Below are 25840 nucleotides of genomic sequence, written 5' to 3'. Positions count from 1 at the left end.
TGGCATTTTACTATGTTTAATGTTGCAAGAATTTTGAAGATTGTGTTTAAATACCAGGTGTGTTATTCCTTTCTTCATGTAACTCTTATAGTTATGACATACACTTATGAGCTCAGTTATTAACTTATTCCACTTATAACTTGTGAAAAAAAAAGCTAAGCGGTTTTTATACAGAAGGTCCATTTTTTCCCCTACTTATTTTGTTACTATTAATGGCCTTTAGAAATATTTGTACATTAGCTTAAGGAAAAGCGTTGCTATAAATGAAGTATTGTGAAATAAGCAGAGATGAATCCATTCTAACAACATAACTGCTAGAGACTGGATTTGTTTTTGTTGGAGAGTCTTTTGACCATCCTATCTCTACTTATTAAGCAAAATGTTAACCAAAACAGGTTATTTTCATTGTGAAATTTCATACCTATTTAAAAATGAGCACGTGTTTGTAATTTAAATTTACAGTGTTTCAAGTAACTTGTCAATTGCTCTTTTTAAAATCAGTAAAATAACAAGTATTAACATGCACCTAAATGAGAGGGCCATCCTTTGACTCTTCTTTAGTTACTTCACATAAGCAGACAAACCCTACCGTGTCATATGATACAAACAATTTTAATTGTGTAGTTACAGTCAATAACCACTCCTAGTCAGAACATTTCTGCATAAAGAAAATTGTGATACACTTATAAAAACAGCCAGCTGTAACAAAATAGCTGGTGTTTTCATAGCCATAAACTCATAAAAAAGAAATACACCTTTATACAGAAATTTTATACAGATGTAGCTTTAAAATTGATTGTAAACCAAAGGAAGACACATTGCAAACATCAATTATTTTCACATTAATTGCATAATTTTCTAACGTGATCTATTAGTTTTATTTACCTAAGCTTATTTGCATGATAGTAAAAATTGCATACAACAATAAGAGTGAAGCTTATAGTATGAATTGCTTGGATAACATAGAGCACTTTTTATAGGCAACTGTGTAAAGCACATTTTCTCTATTTAAAACTTTTAAGACACTTTGTTTTACTGCCCATCAAAATACATTTATAAATAGAAAAGAATCAGTATGGTAACAAGAGAAGCAATATTACATTTAACGGAAACTTCCAAAAAATTAATTACAACATGATGCTGCAGATCTACAAATAAATAGAGGACTAAATTGTGTTTCACATTTTCTTTTCCTTTTTTAAAAAAATCATGTAACAATGAAAATGAAAAAAAATTACAGTGAACTTTTATTTCCAAAATAAAAACAAATTTGAATTACGGCAGTGCCATATAATACAAGGCATTTGTTGGCATATGTCATCTTTAAACTGCATTCCACAGTCTATAGTTCTTTTGTAACATACAATAGAGTAACAAACTCTTTTTTTTCTTTTTTTTTTTTTTAAATAAGGGGCGAGTTTCCAAAGATCAGTGTGGAGTGCTACAGAAATAATTATAGGAGAGGAAATCATAATCACAGAAGGTATAATGCTTGTTTGAGGCTCCAGAATAAGAACTAAAAAAAAAAAAAAAAAAAATCACTGGTTTCATGCTTACGGGATACACACTTTGGTGCATCCCGTGAACACAAATTTTAATACCAAACAATCCTGGATGCTTCACCTGGGGCTGCCAAGCAGTTTGTAAAACAGAGTAAAACATTTAGTGCAGTCTGTATTATCCTTTTCCAACTTTTCTGTTTGTGCAAGTTTTTGAAGATTCATTGGCCAAACAATGAACAACAAAGGTATTCTGAGAGAAGACAAGGTGGACTTTTCATTTTGTTAGTAAATACCAGTGGCACTGTTGAACGAAACAAATACTTTTATCTCAGTCTTTCAAATCAGCATTAATGTCTGTGTTTCCTTCCACTGACAGCTCTTCTTCTAGTTTCACTGAAAAAAGGGTGTTAGTATTTTTATCTTGGACACTCTCTTCCAAATCCTTGAGCAGCTCCTCTTCTTTATATTCTGCCACATCGACCTCTAAACCGGAATTGTCCTTCAGTTTGCCATGGTGCTTGAGATAGTACCGCTGGTTCTGAAAGAACTTGATGATGGTGTACTTGGGAAGGTCGAGTTGGGCAGACAAAGTCTGGATGGCCTCTTCGTCAGGGTACAGGCCTACGTCTTGTATGAAACTCTGGAGGATTCCCAAGGCTTCCACTGAAATTTTTGTTCGTGGCCGGGTCTTCTGTCGGTTTTCCTCATCCGACTCTGCTGGAGAGGCCACCGTGGGTTGCCGTGGGGGAAGCCGAGGGCCTGCCTGTGGCTGCTGCTGTGGCTGTGGAGGCGGCGGTGCCTGCTGCTGCTGCTGCTGCTGTTGCTGTTGCTGCTGCTGTTGCTGCAAAGAAACAAGGAAACAATCAGAGCTCTGCTATCGTGGAGTTCCACACAAAGCCGTCTACAATCAGGAAAAATGTGGTCCCGGATCCTACATATAGCTTCTTTGATAGGGATGAAGATTTAGAATGAAAAGGTAGGCCAGCGAAATGGCCGACAGCATTTACAAAAAAATCAAAATGATATGACTAGGAAGGGATGAATTAATACAGCTTTGGGGGGCTACTGCACTTACTTATCAGAGATCAGCAGGGGAAGTGAAAACTCAGTGCTCTGAAAATGTGAACCATAAAATTCACTAGAAGGATACGCATCAAAGGCGAAGACAGCACGTCAAATTATGATGTAAATAATTAACAAAGATTTAAAATGAAGATTGAGAGGAAAGGATTTCAAAGACATTTCAGAAAGGTGAGCTACACAGCAGTGGGAAAAGAAATTTGTGTTCTCCTCTGTTTCATCGGATGGCCAGCAAGAATAGAAGATGAGCTTATGCTCTTATTCAGTGTTATCTGTCATGAGACTAAAGGATTTCTGATATTCTCACACTTGTGAATTTTCTATCAGACAGTTCCAATTTAATACACACACAATTTCTTACCAAATTGCACTAGGCTGACACTGCAAGTTTTTTTCTTACCTCAAAAGGTTCAATCCACCATATGACGGCTAGCGAATTTTGTCTATAGTAAACTCAGATATGATTAGGATTTAAATTTAGTGTATACAGACACTTCTTCATAATCAGTATATGTATATGCGCTACAATTTCCATACACAATTATACATAAATATGTGACACATGCACATACTGTACAATCGATATCCATAATTCTTATCAGCAAAGCAAATCAACCTAAGTGGCAAAATATTAGAATGCTGATACCGTGTCTACGCATTTCCTTTTACACCCCTAAGAAGCAATTTTATTAAAAACAATTTATATTTTCAAATAAATACTTTTAAAATTAATTAACATATATTGTTCTCTTTTTTGTTTTTGCTAAACAGTAAGTTTTTCAGGCTTTCACGATTATTTTAGTGCTTGATATCCTAAAGGGAAGCTCTTTGTCAACTTGTTTTATCTTTAATACACACTTGAGAATTTTTTTATCCTGGTAGATAAATAACTTTATTTCTGTTTTTAGTTATATGTATATATCTATACACACACACACACATATATAATTTTTCACAGAAATACAAAAAAATTGCAGAATGTAGGTGATTCAACAGAGGTAGAATTTTAGGACTCTGGAAGGCAATGGCATTTTACTTTAAAAGACAGCTAAAATCATCCCCTTTTAACAAAAATAAGCTATGCAACTCAAGTTCAATGACAACACGCTTTCTAAGCAACTGGGGCCCTAAGAGCAGTTCCCAGATCAGGCCCTAAGACCTGATCCCAGAACTTTTCCATCTACATTCACAGAAGAGTGTCTTCAGGAGATGAATGGTGACAAGTCCCATGACATGACAAACAAAGCATAAGGCTGCATCTGCTGGCACAGTGAGCTCTGCTCACGACCATGGTTAGTAGGGCCTTTACAGGTTTGAAAATCCTGACCTGGGGAGCAGGTCTTTAGGTCACCCTCTCTCTGTGTCCCTTGCTGGCATAGGTAACTGTGCCCGCTCACCTGAGGAGCAGCACCGAGCCATGGTGCAGGGATCAGCAGGCCTGGTAAGAAAACGCCTCTAGACTCTCCTTTCCCAAGGGTGGTGGGAGAGGGGCTCTAAAGGAAAAACAAACAGATATGACTCACCCCTAACCTACATTCTGTGAAGTGTGGGGAGACAGCTATTAAATACAAGGTGAAGGAAGGGCCAAGGACTGTAAAGCAAGATTCCAATTAAGCTTCCCTCCCCTCCTCTTTCTGGACAGAATCCAATGTATAAAATTGTGATTCTACAAACTTCCTTTACAGCAACAGCGGTTGCTCTTTTCCTCAGGGGCACTGTGGTATTAATTAAAAAATAGGTGGTGTTTTAAATTGTGATTTTTAAAAAACACACAAAAATTTTAAGCTCTTAACACAAAACCCAATACCAACAAAGACACATTTGCCAAACGAGTGTAAAAAAGGCATTCCTGTTGCTTTGGGGGTTGGGAGATGAGGAAAGAGAAACACAATACATACGTTGGAAAAAGTATGTTAATTTTCATTTTATCCCCTGAGCAAGATGGCAGTGTATTGTTATCTCTTGCTAAAAAGCCTATGGTTAGACTGGCAGGAAGAAGAGAAACGCTAATTTCCCTGCTAAGTTTAAAGCTTTATTTACTTACTGCTATATTGAATTGGCCAAAGTAAACGAACCTGAATCTGCTCTGCTGGAACATGGATAATGTGGGGCGGCCTGTCGCCATGGTGATGCACCGCATTGCTCTCCTGTTCATAAATGGCATCACGTTCTGGCTGAGGAAGACTGAGGAACCTTCGGATCATGGAGAGGTTCTCCCACAGGGTTCTGTTTTCTGGAGAAGGATCTTCTTTCCAGCGTAACAGCTCGCACAACCATCCCTTAGAGACAACGGCATAATAGGTCAGTTTGTGCCTATGAGAGGTGCTGGCATTTTCCATTGGGAGCTAAAAAGGAAAAACCCTAGGAATTAACTTTTTCGTAAGCTCAGAACACACCATTCTGCTTTAAAAATTGTTTTTAACTTGTTAAGAGAGGTTATCTGTGGCTGTCACAGAGGTAGACTCTGTTTCTAATCAAACTTCAGATTTGCATCTCAAAGGAGGGACATATTTTTTCAGACTCTGAGGGTAAGAGAGCATTTATCACAGATTTTTTAATATATGAAACAGGAGAAAAACAAAGTTGATGTGCTTCAGTCTTGCACAACTTTGCTATGTGATGAGTGGCTGGCCATCTGAGGATACTGAAATGCCTAAGGGGCAGGACAGATTTTAGAAATAATTTTTTTCTAAAAGGATTTCCTAAGCTTGTACTTTCTGGATTTGAAAGAAAACTGTGTGTGAATATTTATGTGTGTACATGTATGAAACAGAAAGGACAGGTGCAATTACACCAGCAAGAATGTTGTCCAGTATAAGGCATAATGATTAGAATGGGCATTACAGGAATTTGCCATGAAAGAACTCTCCAAAAAGAGACACTGGAGTCCTATTTTTCCGTCTGCTGCAGTGGGAGCATATGATTTGTCAGGCAAGAATTTAATAGGTTTCTTGGGCTAAGAGAGAAGAAAATGTCCAATGACTGCCAAAATCTCCACCTCTCTGATGCTTCCAAGGCCCAGTTTTTTACCCTGAGGTTATCTATCAAGAACTGAATGATCATGAGAATACATTTTCCAGTCATCTCAAGTCTTCACCTTGCCTGCCATGATGGACACTAAACAATGGAGTGAAGGGGAAGAGTGAGGGTGTCTGATCCAGACCCCCACCAGCCAAGGCAGCTACCCCTCAGCTGTTCTGCTGCCTGCTAATACCTCTCACCTGCACTCAGCTCTCAAAAAATTGTCTTGAAGCCATCTCTACACTTCTTCATTGACCTCCTCACCCCAGGTGGCCAGTGACTGGCTGACCCAGTGGCACAAAGTCTCTGCCCCTGTTTCTGAAAATGGACAACTTACTCTACCCTTCAATTTACTCACTAGAGACAGTCATCCCCATTCATCTTGCTCCCTGCCCCCATCAATCTGGTGCTAGATTTTGCCTGAGACCACATCCTTACGGGGGACCTCCTTCTCTTCCCTATCCTCCTCCTTTCTTCCCAGGGCCCTCACCAAATCATGATCACCTAACTCCCCATCCTAGGCTCTGCATTTAGGGAACTTGATCTAAGACAAAGACATTTCTCGGAAATTTTAAATAAGTCGGATGAAAATGGAAGTAGTTTTTTTTTTAATTATGTAATTTTTAGATCTAGCCAAGGAGGGTTTTGTTTCTTATGTTACCAGGAGTGAGGCCAGAGGATGGCATGACTTTCCTTCCCTTCTCAAACTGAAACCATTAGAGAGAAAATTCTTCAACTGCAATATATATAGTGGAAAGAAGCATGGCCTGTTCTCCCAAAAATGGCCTACTTGAAATATTTTAAAAGAAAAGGTAGAAAACTGACATATTGGCTTCCTAAGGCCTATCTGCTAACCAGCTCATCATGACGACTGCTGTATCTCATGACATCTACTAGTATTCCTACTCAACAGGTCTTTTAATTAAGCAAATATATGCATGGGATGGTCTTGTAACCATGCACTCATTTGATGCCACTGAAGGCATAATTCAAGGTTAAGACAGCAGGCAGTAAACTGAAGATTTACCTGAAAGACTGTTAGCTAAATAAAACATAAAAATCATTGTGATGGCAATGTCACTGAATTTGCTTCTCTTCTAACCATGGCAATTCTATGTTTATTTCCAGAATACTATAATACGACATATTTCAGCTCTATTTATGTGAATATATTAACTATAAAACTGTATGTGAACATCTGAAGTATCTGAGACCCACTTGCATATGGTGCCCTGCAGATGTTTACTTAGCTTTTACTGGTAAATATTTGCCATCTGAATTAAGCCATGAAAATATACATTTTCCTACAACTAAGCTATTCTTTATACTTTACCTTTAAATTTTGTTGCTATGTATGTTTTAGATATATTATCTTCTGGTAGGCTTGAATATTAACTGTGGGTGAGATTACTTTCCCTCTCCCCCTTGTCTGCCTCCTTTAGCGATCATAATTGACAGAACCCCTCTACCCGAACACAGCAAACACACAGTTTTATATACCTTTCAAAAGAAGTTAGAGGTTCATAAAGAACACAGAAGATTTTTTTTAAACTCAGCTAGTATTCTACTATTGCAATAAATGCTAAACATTGAGCATCTAAGAATTTTTTTTTAGAAATAAATGCTTGTAACTAAAAATTGCTAAAAGTTAAATTAAGAATGATTCATGTAAGAAAAGCTTCTTGGAGAGAGCTGAAAAACTCCAGTGATTTTTCACATCCTTTAGAAACTTTTTAAAGTAATGCAGAGATCAGTTAGCACTTGGATATATGTGAAAAAACATGTGGATCACAGATGTTCTTTGGAAAAGAAAATCATTAGTTCTTTTAAAATGGCTAATAATGATAGCTAATTCCTAAACAATCACACTCATGCTGGTTTAACAAATATTTCAGAAAAAGAGCCCCGACTCATTCAACAAATATTTTGCTCATATTGTCACTTCTGTGTCTCTAGACTTACGAGACAGATCCTTATTTTTATTAATTGCCCATGACTAACATAACATTTCCAGTAGTTTGCTATTAACCTCTGCCCTTAAATAATACTTCTAATTCCTTATCTAAAAATAATTTGATGAATTATAAGTTGAAGCATGTCTCCGCTAGCCTTTCAAGAAATGCGACGATTTTAAGAGACTGAAATCAGATGCTTCTTAGAAAAATATTTAACGGTGCAGCTGGGAACTGTTAGCTCTAAAGGGTATTCCAAAAAAATTTAAAAGGGGGAGGGGTTGCTTCTCTTCATGTGCATTGCTCTTAAAAAAATAATGGAAAACAGACATTTTGATACATTAGCTCTCTGTCAGTGTAGAAATAAATTGGCTCATTCCCAATTTACACTGGCAAAAATAAGATAATTTATTCTAATGCTATTTAAATACCTTGGAATATTTTGACTACCTCAAATCCTATTGATTGTTACTCTATTAATAATGACAGTAATCTGATTTATGTTTTGCAGAAAATGACTAAAGAAGCCAAATGCTTTCTAATGCTTCAGTACCTTTTTCTAGGTCAGTTTTCCACAAGTGATATTGTTAGAACAAATAAACTTGGGAAGAAAATGAATATGTCACAATATTTTTAATATCTGACAAAAATAATGATTCCCCAAAGTACTGTACTAGTTTTTAAGTGATAACTGCATAGACTTATGTGGGGGAGCAGAGATGAGGAATGAAATGCAGTGCTCTGTTGCAAAAAGAAAAAAAAAACACCAAAAAAACAAAACAAAACATAATTACGTTTTTAAGAGAGGTCTCGGGGACTTGATATACATAAGACCATAGGAAGGAACAGGGAACTGTTCTCTAAATTAAATTAGCTCACAACTGTCTTGAACAGTAGAAAAGACAGGGGACTAACAGCCTTAAAATAATGAGACCGATCCATTCTCAGAAAACTAAAATGGTACAAGGAACAACCTAAACTTTAAATGTAGTAAATTTGCCAAGCAACATTACACTGCATATAAAGAGGGCAAAATATAAACAGTAGCCACATGTAAATAAATTAGTAAAACTTTCAGGATGTTACTACTTTTCAAACTGACAAAGTTTAATTTGACACCTTCTGTTCTAAACCCTTTGTTTCTATTCAAAATCACGCCTTGAGCTACTGCGATCAATCACAGTGCTCCCCTTATTACTTAAAAAAAGTGGCATGGACCCCGAATAAGCTGAAAATGCCATGCAGATGAATTCTGAGATAATATGTTCAAACCTGTTATATACAACACAAATCCTGTAAAGTTATGTATTGTAAACCTACATTTATTGAGAACTAAAAGTCTTAAATCCATCTGCCACAAAGGAAATACTGTTATGTACTTTATAGTAACCAAGAACCATCTGCAAATGTCTTGCTACCGTAAGCAAGAAAATGGTGCAAAAGATGCTAAACCTAAGACTGCATGAAATAAATAACATTCTTTTGACTGGTTTTGGTTAGGGATCTATTAAAGAAATGTAAGATTGAAAAAAAAAAAAAAGGAAAAGAGAAAATGCAGAATAACTGCCAAATCAGTACCGCAGAAAAGCAAAACAAACTCAATGATAACACAATGGCAATTTATTATGGTCCATGAAACACATGACTGTATGCTCATTTTAAAGGAAAAATTAGCAGTTCTAAACTCAATATTCTAATGATGTGCTTTACTGACAAAATCTTGTTGTACCACATTTAAATAAAAATCCTGGCACCTTCATCTCTCAGCTGCTAATTTCCAACCAAACTCAATCTCTGATTTCCACTCCACTCTTTTTAGAACATTTAATTCAAGTCAATTCGCTTCTGACATTTTAACAGATAGGGAAGGGGTGCACAATGATTTTAATTGAGTCAAGAAAGTAACCTCCTTTCATAAATGAATTTATTGTACTTTATAAAGCCTCACATGCATAAAAAGAGAACCCCTAACAAGGCCTGTTCTGTGACAAAGCTGGGAGTATGTAACATAACTACTTTTCCAGGAGGAAACAGACTTTGGTATTCTCTGAGAAAAAAAGTCATTTAATGCAATATACATATATGTATATATTATCATTATGTACATATACATTTTAAAACTAAGAGCTATAAAAAGAGAAAGAAAATGACAAATAATTCTTACTGCAACTAAGAAGGAAAAATACATCTGAAAAAATAGAATGGTAATTTGAGTTCTAAAAAGCAAAACATTTTACAGTCTGTATTTATTCCCCCTCACCCTTATCTTTTATGTGTTATTTGCAGGAATATTTTGTTCCAATCTCTGGGGCATATAGTATAATAATATATGATATTAAAAGAAATCAATCTAAATAGGAAAGTATTTGATACAAACATTTTAGTGGAAAGCATGAATTACATTTCAGCAAGTAGTAGGAACAAGGATTAAGTACGTAATCCATTAAATAGTACTTCTAACAAAAAATTCAGTATTGTAGACTAAACTACACCAGGCATTTGAATGAGTACATTTTCAACAACAACTAACTATAAAGCTAGCAATTTATCATTCAGCAAATAATTTTCGACTTTTAAAAGAATCTGTAAGTGTTACTTATGCTAATGAAGACAGTTTTTAATCTGCCCACAAACATGCTAATAGAGGGCAATTTTTTTTTTTTTAAAAACAAAGCTGTCGGCACTCAAGGGTAATTTCGTATCAGTGTGTTCTACAAGCTGGGGGAAAATGGGTTCTAATTGTCAGAGCTACCATATCCTTCACCTTTAGCATAAAGGTTTAAAGATATCACAAAGATGCAAAGTGACTAATGTTTTAAACCACCCCTTTTTCTGTCTGAAAAAACAACTAAAACAATATTACAACAGTACAGTTACAGAAGGGTTCTATTTTCATGTTTTATGCACACTCTGCCTCAAAGGTACTATTTAAATATATACTTTTAGGGGGGAGGGCTAATGCAGAAACACCCAAGACCTAACGGAGATACAACCCCATTTCTAGGTGTGAGGTCTAAATGCTTCACACACCCACTTGTGACCTTTTTTCATGAAGAATCATAACACTGTGCAGTGAGAAACAAAACAGTGGCAAAGCAATACTGAAAGCATTTTAAATTATTTACTAGGTTAAAAGGGTGAAATGATACTTTAAATACATCAAATTTCATCATCTAGACCATTTTTTGGTGGCAAAGTGGTATTGATCTTTCCAAATGCTTAAAATTAACTATTTTCCAGAAGGTCATTATTTGATTAAAGGCATTAAAGTTGAGGGCAAGAAGCGATGCACTTTTTCTTCTTTCCCATTCAAATCATCATATAATTTAATATAAACCATCCCATCATGTCCTGTAATAAAAACACTTGTCTTAAGATATTGTTCTTTACCTAACATATTAACCTTTAAATGTTATGAAGTTCTTTAGAACAAATACCTTTGCTAAAGCAGATTATTCTGTAACATTATGAGAGGCCCCCACCATTAACATTAATAAAGATACATGTTCTCCTCTATGGAATTAGTAGGAAATGCATTAATCTTTCTCTCCAGCTTAATAACATCTACTTTGTGTAAAGTGAAAAGAACCTCAGCTGGCACTGTAAGTAACTTTTCCTGCTAAGTTAACATTGGTCTTATTAAAGAAAACATGGAAAATAAATTTGAACAGAGACGTGCCAGTAAATGCATTTTCCATTCTAAAAGTAGCACATTACATCCACTTGATTCAAAGACGGGTTTTAAAAAGGAAATATATTTTAAAAGGCATATGTGTGTGCACGTATGTATCCCCCAATATGTTTATTTTTCAAAGTGTGGTTTCTGATACTTATATTTGCTGAAAGAAAAAAAAAATAATAATCTTTTTAAATGTTACCATTCTTAACTTCTAAACTGTTACTGTTTTTGAATTCTCTCTAGAGGCTCCAGTTTATTTAAGAGACTCAATATCTTAGCCAAAAATTTGTGCGTTCCAATACTGGGGTAATAATAGGACATAAAATGGCTATCAGGAAATTTTTTGCTTGAGTAAATTTTTGCCACTTAGACATTAAGAAGTTAAACACCTCTACCAGAGTTTCTAAAGGTTACACATAAAGAAAATTATTAGCATAAACCTGGAGAAAAATTTCTATTAAAATTTTGTGAACTTGGAAGGAATACTCACAGTCACTGGTAAATGATCTTATTTTTCAATTTTGTTTACAATTTAATCAGATAAAAAGGTGCAAATCATTTGTTTTTAATGGTATTTATGTTTACCTCTTTTCTACTTTTTCAAAGCCACTAACTTTAGGGCACATGTGGATTTGGTGGTTTTTCTTAGGCTACAAATCATTTGGTCCATAACAAGATTATCAAATGACAACCTGGCCAGAGCAGATACAAATGGTTCTGACTTAAATAGGTTGTTGAGCAAGGAGATCTCACATTTTAAAGAATATTTTCAGAGGGAGAATTTGAGAAGGGGGGAGAAAAAAAAAACAGGAATGAACATAAAAGTATAAAATTCTAGACAACCCATTAAACCAGTTAGCAAAAAGAGGAGCTCTTAATTGAAATAGAGAATTTCCCAAAAAAAGGTCTGAATTTATTTTTAAAACACTAGATCTGGAAAATACCTAATTTGAAAGTTTAATTTTCATATATACGTCAAACCTGCTTTTAGGGTAGTTTAGTCAAAGCTGAAACAAAACAAATAAAATTCTGGCTTATATATCTGATACTTGAATAAGGACTCTGAAAAAAAGTTCCTGTTTTTTTCTTGTCAGCCTAAGATATATTTTTGACATTACATAAATTTCAGTGATATGATCTGGCTCCTATTTAACATTTATGCACTTTCTCTTCAAATGTTAACTTTTAATTTTCTCCTCATTCTTCATAGCTGGTATCATTAAAAAAACAGAAAACTCAACACTCTGAAGGTTCATGCTGTAATATTTTCATCAGTTTTAGTGTCTCTTTCTATCATTAAGAACCATCTACTCCCTTCCATTCTACCACTATTGACTCGTCGGAACTGGAGCACCTCTTCCTTGAATTACTCTGTTAGACAACAACATTCTTTTTTAATTACTTCCAATGGGCAATTATTTTGATTTCTGAACAAAAAAGCTTTTAAGTAATCATTCCTTTTCCTCTCTTAAGTTAGGGGAAAAGTAAGTCAATGATGACCAGAGTTTTCAGGAAGAATAGAGAACCAGTGTCATCACACAGAGTTGATGTGATTCCTACAAAAAAGCACATTAATCCAATGTTTAATTTTGCCCATGAAACTTACTGATAGCTAAAGAAACGGGTTTCATTAAGCTTTCTTGAATCCTCTTAACCATCTTTGTGATATCCTTGTAAATCGGATCCCAGAGTGTGAATCATTACATTAGTCTTCCACTTTCAAACTGCCCATAGTTACCCTACTGTGCGCCATGACCTTCAGTGGCTTCCCAAGGTAGGAGAAAAGTTCACCTTCTCAGGGGCTGTTTTCAAGGTTCCTCCCAATGACACTGATGTCCAAATCTGTTGGACTATTTATTAACTATTGCTGAGCACTGCCCTACATTCTATTCTCCATTCCTTATACAATTCTCTCTAATGGGAAAGCCCTTTCTCCTATTTTTATTGGTGCCCATTCAAATACTACTTGTCTTTCAAGACATGCTCAAGCACTTCTGTATGCCAATAAAATGATTATATCTCATATAGGCATTTATCTATGTGAACTTGAATAATGTTTCTGAGCCTCAAGATTCTTCCTCTACAAACTGTAGATAATAATGGTATTAATCTCACAGGATAGTAGCCAGTACAAGTGAAACAGAATACATTCAGCCCAATGCCTGCTCCATGGTAACTACCGAAAGGTCTTATAAACTTTACTGAAAGCACTTGCCTTAAATGTCTCCAAGCACATTTGGGAAAATCTGGAATTCAAAAATAACTATTAGTGCAAGATAGCACGTGATAAAGGTCATTGATGGGCAGACATCAAGTGGGATCCACGTGGAGAAGAAGAGTTGAGGTAGGGTTGTCAAGGAATTCTTCATTAATGAAGAGAAATACTGGCTTGGATTTGAAAGGGGACAATATTTAAAACAGGAAAAATAATAAATAACAGAACAAGATGAATTAGCAGGAGGCTGGGAAAACAGACCAGTTGCTTTTGAACTGACTGTCTATGACCCTTTTTTAATAGCTCTTTACCATACTTTCTTGAGAATACTACTTAGTTACTGTAACCTCATTTCCTCTACTGGACTTTTAAGATCTATTTTTTAAGAAGTCTGGGTTTTAATTTGAGTATCTATTCTACCATTTATCATAGCCTTGTAACCTTAGGCAGATTACTCAAGTTTGCTAAACCTCAATTTTCTGCTCTATAAAATGGGGTCTAATTTTACCACTTAATTCACAGGGTTGTGAGAATTAAGTAAAATAATTCATGAAAAGGGCTTGGCACACAATAACAGTAGGATGAATGTAAGCTATTATTATTTTATTGTTGTTATTATCACACAAGGGATTTGAATATCAAGGGGGCTAATGAAAATAATTCAGTTACAATATTCCAATCTGAACCAAGCATCTTCCCCTAAGCCAGGTTCTCCTCCTAGGAAGTTTTACTCAGTTAATAGTATTACCACATACCCAATCACCTAGGCTGAAAGGCTATTATTTGAAGCATAAATTGGTATGGTTTTTCTGAAGGACACTGTGAATTGCAGAATGTGGAAATATCTAGCAATCATCTGTAAAACACAAATGCCTTTTTGATCCAATAATTTCACTTTTAAGGATTTAAGGAAATAAGGATATGTACAAATATTTAACTATAATGTTTACATTCATATTATTTGTACTAACAAAAGTTGAATATAGCCTAAATACACCTCAGTGGGGAATTAAATGGTATGTTCAGCACATCAATAAATGTAAGACATACATGCATACACACATATATACGTACAGACAGATACATGTGGGTGTGTGTGTATGTATAAAGAGCGTCAATCGGGATCCTTAAGGTGGTCATCTCTAGGTGATTAAATTTATGGATAATTTTATGTTTTTCCTTATGCCTATATCTTCTACCTTTTCTATAGTAGCTATTAGTTTTGTAATAAAAATATATAGCAAGTGGCTTTAACTAAAAATCTAACTTTTCTTGTCTGTCTCTTCCATAACTGATGAATTCCTGTCAATACTCCCTCAAACATCTCTTGAATTTGTTCCTTCTTTTCCATTCCTCCTGCTGTGGTTCAGTCCCACAGCATTTCTTCAATAATCTAATTCTGATGGGCTTCTTTATTCCAGCCCACCCCCAACCCTGCTATTTGAGTTACATTTATCACAAACAAATGTGAACACAAATAGCCCTTTGAGTGGCAAACTCCTCACTTTCCTTCACCCAAAGAGCTTGGAAACACCCTGAGGCTCACACTTCAATGAGTGAATGTAAAAATGCAGCGAAAGATTCACCACAACAAATTCAAGCGGCAGCAAATGGGGGTACACAGAAAGATACAAAAATGGCCCAATCTGGGCCATTTAGTGGTAAAATACTGTATACACCTCGGCAATTTCTGAGGGCTCATGTATAGTAGCAAAGTCCAACAATTTGTATTCATAATGATGTTTCTGTATTCCAAAAAAAAATAAGGTTCAAATTGAGCTCAGCATAATAGGTTTAAGACAGGACAGCACCATAAAAACCTCTGTCAAAGGCAAATAAAATTATTATTTTCTTTAAAAAGAAGAATTTATGCTAGGAAACTTTACTTTTCCTAAATTTCTTAACCCAAATGAGTATGTGCTCTCATATTGCAATGTTATGAAGCAAATTTATTATGTTGCTTCCTAAAGTCACTATTAAAAATTTACAATATTTATTTTCCTATTCAAAATAATGAAGGTCATTAAGAAAAAAATATTGCTGAATATTCATATATGCCATGTGCAAAAAAAAAAAAAAAACAACAAAAAACCCAAAACCCCAAACCCAAAACCCCACATAAATATTAGAAATCATAAAAAGAATAATTTTAAGGTGACAATTTACGTGACAGGGTAGTTTGTTTGCTTACAAAAATAATTTACTACCAGGTTGATTTGGATAAATATTTCTGCCACTGCCTTTTACACTGATTTATGTAAAACTTTTCAACACTGCATGTATATCCTAAAATGAGCTACACTCCTTATTATGCATATTTAGGGACTGGGAATTAAAAATTTAAATATTCCCTCTATCATGTTTTAGGAGAGATAACAAAAAATTTTTAAAAGCAGGGCAAAGAAATTTGGGACTGTAAAAGTTAGGGAATCACATCCTAAGAGGAACAAGCAAGCAGGGTCATTATGAGCTCCCAACTTGCCTATGATTTTGCTGATAAAGTAACACCCATTTTGTGGCCAAAACCACATCATTTTATCCATTATACAAACTTGCTAATCAGAAGTTGGCTTAATTTGAAAGACCCAAATCTTGTGATTTACAAGTAGGCATTAAAAAAGGCAAGCATAAATATTTCTAGAAGCATCATGTGGGTCTCAGTGACAATGGCCGGGTTATAATTTTACCAATAAAAGGAGACAAGGGAGACTGGGGCTTTGCACAGACTGTCTCAATCACTCCTCTGATCACATTTTACATCTGGGGAAAGCAAGCTCAGAGAAGGCTCCAGGGGAGAATGGCAGCAGTGAAGCATGACCCTACTCCGTCCTTGTGAGCCCACTCCAGCGCCTCTTCCCACTGTCCCACACTGACTCCCTTTGGAATAGGTTGGCATTTGTGACAGTAATATTGGGAGCTGATTAAAATTTACTTCTGAATCATTCTATCCTCCTACAAAGAATTCCTGACTACCATCTATGTGCTAGTCATTGTGTAGGCTAACAGGAGATGTGGGGACAAAACTTCTTGTCCAGTGAGGTAAGAAGCACTTAAACTTCAGGTTTAAGTTGATACTAAAGGTATAGTTACTTCAATTGGAAAAAAAAATGTCTAATCTAAAAGCAAAGGCATTCTCTCACAAAGTCCTACAGCACTGCATGTGGGCATGCGAATATCAGAGAAAAGGTTGTCTGTAAGGTTTCTGTTTTGGTGGTTGTTTTAAATGCCACTGCATCACTGTTACCTCTGTTTACATGCTTTGGAGTGAAGGATGCTTGAAGAGCAAGCATACCAAAATGCAATAAACAAAAAGTAAATGTTTCTCAGGTTAATTTGAGAATCCCTCGGCTCATGTGATAAAATATATATACATCTTTTTCCTCTACAAAATTTATCTAATCATTGATCTCATCTCTTGTGCCATGGACCCTTCTGGGAGTCTGGTAAAGCCCATGGATGCCTTTTCAGAACAGCGTTTTTATGTGCCTGAAATAAAATACATAAGATTACAAAGAAAACCAATTATACTGAAATACAGCTATCAAAAATTTGTGATACAGTAATATATATACTTCATTAACACACTAAATAACGGTTCAGCAACAGATCTAATAACTACTGTAATTTTATAGTGATGGGCATAAATAATATTTTAAGATATCTAGAACAACATAATACGACAGGAAAATATTTTGTGATTTTTTTTAATGGTGACAAATTCATAGGTATTGCTACTGTGATTTGTTGCCTATATTGATAACTGAATAAAATGTCAACTTTCAGTAAGAAGAGGTTAGAGAAAATAAAGTCATTTTTTTCATCCAAGTTCATGGTTCCCTGGGGGAGAAGGTGGGCCAAGGTTAAGAACCTCTAAATGGGTGGCCCTTCCTCTTACCCCACATAAACGTGTGTGTGTATACATACATAGCTATCAAATATATATGTATGTATATATATATACACATGTACATATACATACACTTCAAATACTGTTCCAGAACTATCTCCTATAAGTTCTTAACATATTAGAAAATCTTAGTATTTACGGATTTGTGAAACAAATTTCCTTTTTTTTTTTTTTGCCACTGAAGGACCATGCCTCTTAGAGATGGGTTAGAGAGAAACAGTCACTACCACAGGGGTTCCCAGACTGTGTCCTTAGTAGCCCCAGGTTTCCATTAGAGGTGTTTCAGAAGTACCCGCGTTGTATATGTGTAGGGTAAGGGGTTGATGAGAAGGTCCCTGCCCCCATTCAATCCTCAGGTCAATCAAAATGGAGAAAACTTTCATCTGATTTATATATTTCAGTTCTGAATGAGATTTCATTCATTAAATGATGGTTCTACAGCTTACAATTTTTGGTTTACAATTGCACTAGCACATATATACCTCATTGTTTTCCGGGTCCTGTTACAAACGCAGAGATTGGGCTTACAATTTCTGAATAAAGCATCTAAATTCTTACTGGGTTATTGACATCATATCATCCAAGTAATTTTGAAGGTAAATAAGATTAGCAGAGTATCCTTTCAGAAATGTCTACCTGCCAGGAGAACACCAACAAGTTTTTCCAAAGACACAGAGGTTTTCCAAATAGAAGGAGATAAGGTAGGACAGATACAGGATAGAGGCAGGATACAGAATGGAAGAGTGGCACGAGCATTGGATGTGTGGGTGGGTAGGATTGGGGAGGGGAGTGGCTCTGCAAATGCTGGGAAACTAGCAGTGATCAAATACCAGTCCCTGCTCTCTCATCACTGCCTCTCAAAGAGCACATGGCTATACAGTCTTTGTCTGTCTAACTAGCTGCCTTGTGCCTTGTCCTCCAGTCTAATAGAAGATCAAAGAAGGTGAGTAGAAAAGATGGTAAGGGGGGAGACAGGTAGAAAATAATTGAGCACATAACCATCTCATAACTTTACATTATATGTGGCTCAATGCTAATTTGCTCAGAAATACAAGCATAAACTTCTGTTTAGAAATTAAGCTTGATGGATAAGGCTTTCGTCCTTATGGTTATCCAGGGTCCAAGCTATTTAGTCTCTTTAATCAAAATACTAAAATAAAATCATTATCCATTAGGCTATTACCCTTCCCCCAATCTCCAAACATACAAGCAAAAATTAATTGCAAGCCAGGAAGAAAGAAGGTAATTTAGACAGTAACAGCTTGGCATGGACTAAGCTAGATTTCCAAATAGCATTTGTCTGTTTGTGAATGTATATTTTATTTACAACCTTCACTTCCTTGACCTTGTTGAAAGTAATTTATTTTTACCTAATCTGCATTTCATTTAAACAACCAAATACTTAATCAGTAAACCAGTCAAGTAACACCCATGACAAGCAGCACTCCTGTTGGTACCATAAGTAAAATGGGTAAACATTTAAACGCGACATTTGGGGATGGACACATCTCAGCAGCTATTAAATGCTACAGGTACCAATTTATAAACTTGCAAAAATGGATTTCAAGGTATTCTTTTTTTTTTTTCAAGGTATTCTCTCGAATGAGCTGTCACTCCCTGCTTCCTTTTCCTTTGTGTTTACTCCCTATCTCCCTAATCTCTTCCAAATCTGTGATTTCTCATCAATCGAGTATTCTCACATTGCCCTGTTTTCCCCTGTTTAATGTGCTATTAAAGTTTTTAATGTTCCAGAAAAAAACTTCTATCAATCAATCAATCAATCAATCAAAAGAGCAGCTAAGGGTGGACCTTCAGGCATCAATTGAAAAGCAAACAAAAAAAGAGACATATTTAAAGAGGAAAGTCTTTAGCAACCTTCAAATCATATCATGCTAGCAATCACCACCCTACCACATATTAAACTAAGCCCATTCCCCAATGGAATTCAGCTAATCTCATACTCTATACTGTACTGACGCTGCCAGGTCTCTGTATGATAAAAGGGAGAGTTTCCAGTCATCTATCAACAAGTCTCAGATGAAGAGTGTATATCAATCACGAGCTCAACTCACACCATGTAATATGGAGTTCATATACTGGATTCCAACAATCAATTCAACCCATTATATGCCACCCGTAAATAACCCTTCTTGGCTCTAGACCCCAAAATATCACTTTTCCGCCTACCCCCCAAACTAAGCCCTTCCATTATCCAAACTCTTACCTTTTGTTTCCCAGACTAGAACACCTGTCAGCGGTGTCTTCAATCAAAATAGCATTCTCTGTAATACTTGTGTACCTGTTTCAGTCACAAACACACAGACCTAGAACTTCAAGGCACATTAGATATAATATGACCTAACCTATTTTACTTTCCTGAAGGGGAAGTTCAATGTCTGAGAGGTCAAACGGCTTGCCTGGGACCACACAGCAGGTTAGCAGTGGAACTGGGACTACCACTCTTTGCAGTTCCCAATGTTTTCCATGAATGATGCAATTCATTTACAAGTTGTTAGGTAAAACATCGGTGAGTTTGCAAATTAGGTACTATTACCTTATTTCTGTATTATGTAGAAAATCAGTAGCCATGCCCTCTAGTTCCTTTCAGCTTAGGCTACACTGCAAATGATACTGATGACTTCAACAATGATGATGAAAAATGAAGACAGTGGGTCCAGAAGAAAACAACAAAGAACATTAAAAGGAATCAATTTTCCTTCCTGTATGTTTTCATGAAGATATGAGAGCACTGAAGAATAGCGATTGCAGAGTGACTGAGGATGGTGGATTGAGTTGGGGCAAGATAAAGTTTGTAACATTTCTATTGACTCTTCATTGGTGACTTGTTAACAGACAAATGGAAAATATCTCCTTATTAGATAGGGACCTAGAAGGGTCCGTAAATAAATAATTTGTCTTTGAAACGCAGGATTCTTGTAGTCTAATGATTAATTTAATAAAAAGATGTGCTCTTTCTTTGTACTCAGAATAATGATCTTGTTAAACTCCGTATACACAACAGCATCCTTAATGAAGCAACTTTTTTCCCATCTCTTTTCTGTTCCCTTTTGTCTTAACAGGTATGCCAGGCAAAGAAATACAAATACACAAAAATGTTTGCAAACATGAAAAACTAGTGGATAATTTTCTATCTTGCAAGTGAAATCTTTCATTTGCAAAGGAACAATTTAGGACTCCTTTTAATGGTGAGCTCCACCAGTGATTGCAAAATGTGATTGAACTTGCATGCTGGCTTATCCCTAACATACCTTCAAGTAGCTGTACAAAAAAACTTCAGGGTTATTAAAGAAAGAGCATTAGCAATGAAGCCATAAATTTTATTTACCTCCACTTTTCTTATTTCTTAAGACTTATCCTACACAACTATGCTTTGAATAGCAAACCCCCATTTGGGAATCCTAAAATACAAGTGACTACAGCAGGGATGGGTTTATTTCCCTGAATAGCAATGGGTATTTTTACTTCTGTGTTAAGAAGGATTCTGAGGTGATATCTGTACTCATCAGGAGAGTGTTGTGATATGGGAATTGAATCAAATATTCTACAATAACTATATCTTGCAAAATGATTACAAAGGTAGATTAAGATGGGGGAAACAAATGACCTAAATTAGATGGAAGAAGAGTTCTAACTAAAAGGCTAAGACAGTACTTTATTTTCCCTTTAAAGTGATATTTAGGCCAAAAGAAACAATGAATAGGAAGAAGAAAATATCAGATTTTAAAGTTGAAAGTTATCATGGAGTAAACACAAAACACATGGAAAATAGACTAAGTGGGAAGAAAGTTCCAGAAAAAAACTAGGAAGCAAAGATTATACAAAGAAGAACAAGAAACACAACATGAGGAAACTACTAAGCAAAGGGAAAATGGGTAGAGTAAGGAAACAAAAAACCCCCACTATTCTTTGGGAAAGTACACCTTCTCTCAGTTGGACAGGAGGAATCACCACCACCACCATTCTAAGTAGCTTCCAAGCTAGGTTCATAACTGAAGTCATGAAACAAAAATAAAGATAAAAAGAAAAAGAGTGTATTTTACTTGGGAGTTAAAAGATATTTAAGTAGGCTATATCTATGTTTTAAATGGTCTCTAAAGTGGATTGTTGTGATCTGGCTCCAGGACGTATGATTCAAAAGCACCACTGATTCTATTTCCTCCTCCGCTCTTAGCTTTAGTTTTCCACCAGCTTATCTGCCTTCTTATGGATCCAATTTTTTATAGGGGGATTCTTCTCAGACTGGTGATAACTTTAGCCTTAAACAGTTACCTACTGTGCCTGCATTTTGCCAGGTAATCTCCAATTTCTATAAAAACAGAATCCTCAGGGTTTCCAACTCTGCCTTTCAAATCAATTACACAAATCCACAAATATCTCCAGGAAATAAAGTTCCTAACTGGGGCCATTTTTGCTTTTTGAGTGTCTGGTATCTGACTATAAAGCCTGAAGTAACAACTTTGCATTAAAAAAAAAAAGAAAAACTGCCCTTTAGAAAACTACCTGTGTCCAGTCTTAGAAATACTTTCAGAATTTAGGTTCAAATAAACAGTTTAACACTGAAAACATAATAGAGCATAGAATCAAGGGACATTATGCACCCTACCCACCCCCCCCCCCAAAAAAAACTTACAGAAAACAAATGAAAAGCCCAATACAGAATACAATCTTTTTCCTATTTGAATTTTGGTAAAAGTATAAAAATGGAATTTGATGAAGGTTTTGATAAAATAACCTGGAAAAAACTAGACAACCCAATTTTTCTAGACACAACTTCTTTTGATTGCATTTTATTTTTATTTAAGAACATCTTACACACACATACATACCCCAACCCTTAAAAAAAAAAGGGGGGGGGCCTGAAATTTTAGTTACACCACATGTGGTTTTCATTTGTGAAAAATGAACAAGCTGTTTGTGGTTAAACTGTCTAATCGCCTGTTATCAATCTAGCACTGCATTCAAGATTTACAGGATACATCAGCTTCTGTGCCACATTAGCTGTAAAAGGGGGGGCGGGGGGGGAGGTGGGAGGAAAAAGGAGGAGGAGAGAGTTTATCCTGAGGAATAATATTTCCAATGCAGCCACACTCGCACTACATCTGGTTGTGCTGGTAGCGGCAGTTAAATTGAAATATTTCACAGCGTGTGTCAGAAACATGCAGAATGGTAATTATGACAGATCTGATTAAGCCGGAGTGCCACAAGCTCCCTGGCCAGCGCCGGTTGTGCAGGTGTGACCTTGTGCGTGCCTGCGTGTGTAAATAAAATTAATTACAAGCGAGAGGGTGAAGGCTTCAGTGACATCACAAAGCGGAGAAACTCCCAAGGGGGAGACCTAATGGAATATTTTCCCTCAGTCTAATAATACAGTTCATATTGACTTGAGGTAATTAGTGGGATCATTAAAGCAGTTTTCCCGGCGTATTTGGCTGCCTGATCAGATTAGTGAAAATGTTCTTCAGAACAAGCCCTGTGTGGTCTGCCAGAGAGGAGGAAATAAAAAGCAACAAAGCATATTTTGGAATGATAAGCAGCGCTGGACTTTTACTATAGCAAAAAATCTCTACTTTTCTCTGGAGCCGACAGATCTGTCTTGTCCATTTTAATTCTTCTATCCAACTTGTGTATTCTTATACACATTCTGAACAACTACTTTCAATTCCCCTTTCCCTCTGTTAAATCAGACTGCTTTATCACTAAGAGCCATCCCCAACTCCCCAACAAATCTCCTCTAAACAAGGCAATTTTAAAATTGGGGAAAAGTATCTTAAATTACTGCTTTACTGTTAACTGACAATATTGGACCAAACTGAGATAGGCAAAAAAAAAAAAAAAGAAAAAAGAAAAAAGGAAAAACAGAAAAGAAAAAAGAAAAAAAAAGAAAAGAAAAAAACCCCCAAAATAAGGAAAGAAATGCCACTGAAGAGTCACCTGCTAAACAAAAGATTCCTCTCTTATGTAACACATAACAGATTTAAATATTTACTCAAATTTAGATCTCAAAATGGGTTTAGCATAGGACAGAGTTGGGGCATGCATTCTTCCTGCTGAACAGAAAACAGAGGCCTCATCAAGAAAAGGGCCATTTGTTTGAAAATACTATTGAGCATGCTCTACCTTGCCACTGGAATATGCCAAGCGCTGTCACAGATGGCAGGCTCTGACAGTTCCCATCCGTAGCGTCGATACTCGACAGTTCAGCACAAGATCAGTGACATTCTGTCTCATTAGAACCACGCTAATTATCACAGCTAGTTTCAGGGGAAACCATGTGTTGCAATGGTCAATTTGAAGGAGTCTGTGCATCAACAAACTGGTAATAAGGATCAGACACCTTATTATATGACAGCATGCTGCCTATGATCTGATTTACGAAATCAGAGGCACTGAGGCGGCCGAGGAGGCTGGCAGTTTATGAAACAGTGTGTTTAAACCCAATTCCTGAAGCATCCTGGTTGAAAAGGGAATTGTTAAAAAAATACACAGAGGCAACTGGGATAGTTGAATCACAAAATCAAAGGAGAATAGATTTTCTATTAACATACAACAGAAGTAGATTAAGACTTAGGGAAAAAAACATCATCAATTTGACAATTGTATGCTGATTTCATAAATGGTTTAGAACTTCTATTTTTACATGGTATGTAATTATAAATTACAGAGTAGTTATATGTCTACTAATCTCTAAAATATAGATACATATTTTTAAATGGGTGGTCTATGATTTGTGTCATTCTGCCAAGCAAATGGGCTGCATATCTAAAAGCATAACAATTATACTTAGAAAAATGAGTAATCTCTAAGGTTACTTTTTAAGATACCATTGATATTCTTGGCAGGGCAGAAAATTTCTACATTAGATTCATTTTACTAACATAAGTTCTTCCATTCCTCTCTTAGCACCTTTCACTGATGTGAAATTTTAATGGTACAGTCTCTTCCACAGCTATTTTTCTATTGTCATTTAGTATAAATGCATTTTCATAGCTCATTCATTTCACAGGGTCTTTATTTTCATTTCTCATGTGAGGAAAAAAGAAGATAAAATTAAAATAAAACCTACCTTCATTATCAAAAACATAAAAGACAACTACTGAGACTTTTAAGAAAAAACACTTTCATCTTCTAAATTGGTAGACTGTTAACGGATTATATCAGTGTTACAGTTGTGTGATAAGTTTAACTGAATGACACTCAGTTTTAAGATTAATTCCTGTTAGGAGTGAAACCTTGTTGATTTGCTGTTTTCTGTACCCACCCGAACCTGTCCTGAAGAACTAACTCTTCAACTGACAAAGCTGAATACAGAAGAGCTTCCAAAAAGAGAAAACGTTATAGAATATTCTTAGTTTACACTTTTCAGCTTACACTAACATTTTAGGACAAAAGGTACTCTCATATTAAAGCAGGTTCTATGAATATATAGTCGGCATAGCCGTGCTTCAGAACATATATGCTGGATTGCTGTAAAGGGACCACTCTTGCAGTGAACTTCTTTGTGCTTCCTCACATGATGAACCTCCTTAAAGCTGGCTCAATATTCACAAATCAATTCTCTTCAAATCTGGTCTAAAAATTTTCTTATGACATCTTCTAAAGATGGAGAAATGAGGCTTAATGAGTTATGTCTATATTTGTAACAGTTAAGCATATTAAGTGGGTCGAAGAGAAAATACATTTGACTTTCAGTTAATTCTAAATTTATGGGGAAAAGGTGAAAATTTTACATTATTTCAAAGAAGCAACACGATAACCAAAGATCTTCTGTTCATTTTTTTAAAAGTAGGTAATACCAAGTGTCTAAGGGATAAATCACCTCTTGATACGACTTTTTAGCCAAAAATATGATAAGTAAGCAATTGTTCTATTTAATAATTCTGGACCTCATAGATCAAATCCTAGATTACTAAAACAAACATACTTAGTTTTAGGAGGCAGAAATCTGAAAAGAAGGCATATTCAGATCCGCAAATTTAATTAGCTCTTAAAAAATCATATACAATCATGTACCTTCAAACTATTAATGTCAATATTTAAAGCCATTAATTTTAATAGTCCTGTTTGGCATTCAGGTAGAAATATAAAAATACATCAACGTTTTAGAAAACTGAATCCAATATGAAATCCCAACATTAAGATGTAAGAGATTGTTATAAATGGCTACTAATATAGAACACCTTAAATAGGAGACTGATGAACTCCACATCCTTCTTACTCAAGAATGGAGCACAGGGACCTCCAAAGATCTGTGTTAAACTTAACACCAGCGGACTGCTGAGATGCAGGGACCACACTCTGGACTGTCTTATGTGTCTTCTTGTTTTCCGCACAAATACTTCTCTTGCCTCCTCCTCTTCCAGGCAAGTGGGTCCCAGGGAAACAGAAGCTGTATCCCCCTCAGAGTGTCCTCTACACATTTAGATGGAGAACATGTAAAGGGGCAGTTCTCTCTTTAGAAAGTGA

The 25840-nt window shown here is 35.8% G+C and overlaps 1 protein-coding gene across 6 annotated transcripts in view; it reads right to left on the bottom strand.

Annotated features, from left to right (window-relative positions):
- Positions 1–586: 586 nt before the first annotated feature.
- The window catches only part of SATB1 (SATB homeobox 1), a 96682-nt gene continuing 71428 nt past the window's right edge, over positions 587–25840 (bottom strand). For 3 of the 6 annotated variants that reach the window (XM_054552536.2, XM_054552537.2, XM_002814020.6), the window contains exons 10-11: positions 4658–4861; positions 587–2343 (exon numbers count right to left, since the gene is read on the bottom strand). In XM_054552536.2, coding sequence (XP_054408511.1) covers positions 1831–2343; positions 4658–4861 — 717 coding nt within the window. In that variant the 3' untranslated portion in view covers positions 587–1830. Of the gene's footprint in view, positions 2344–2365; positions 4076–4657; positions 4862–25840 lie in introns of those variants that run through there. The other 3 variants (XM_063722170.1, XM_054552538.2, XM_054552539.2) reach the window with 2 other exon arrangements.

Source organism: Pongo abelii, chromosome 2 (genome assembly GCF_028885655.2).
Source record: "Pongo abelii isolate AG06213 chromosome 2, NHGRI_mPonAbe1-v2.0_pri, whole genome shotgun sequence".
Classification (NCBI taxonomy): Eukaryota; Metazoa; Chordata; class Mammalia; order Primates; family Hominidae; genus Pongo; species Pongo abelii.
Note: the sequence above shows the minus strand (reverse complement) of the source record. Positions and strands in the feature narration are given on the sequence as shown.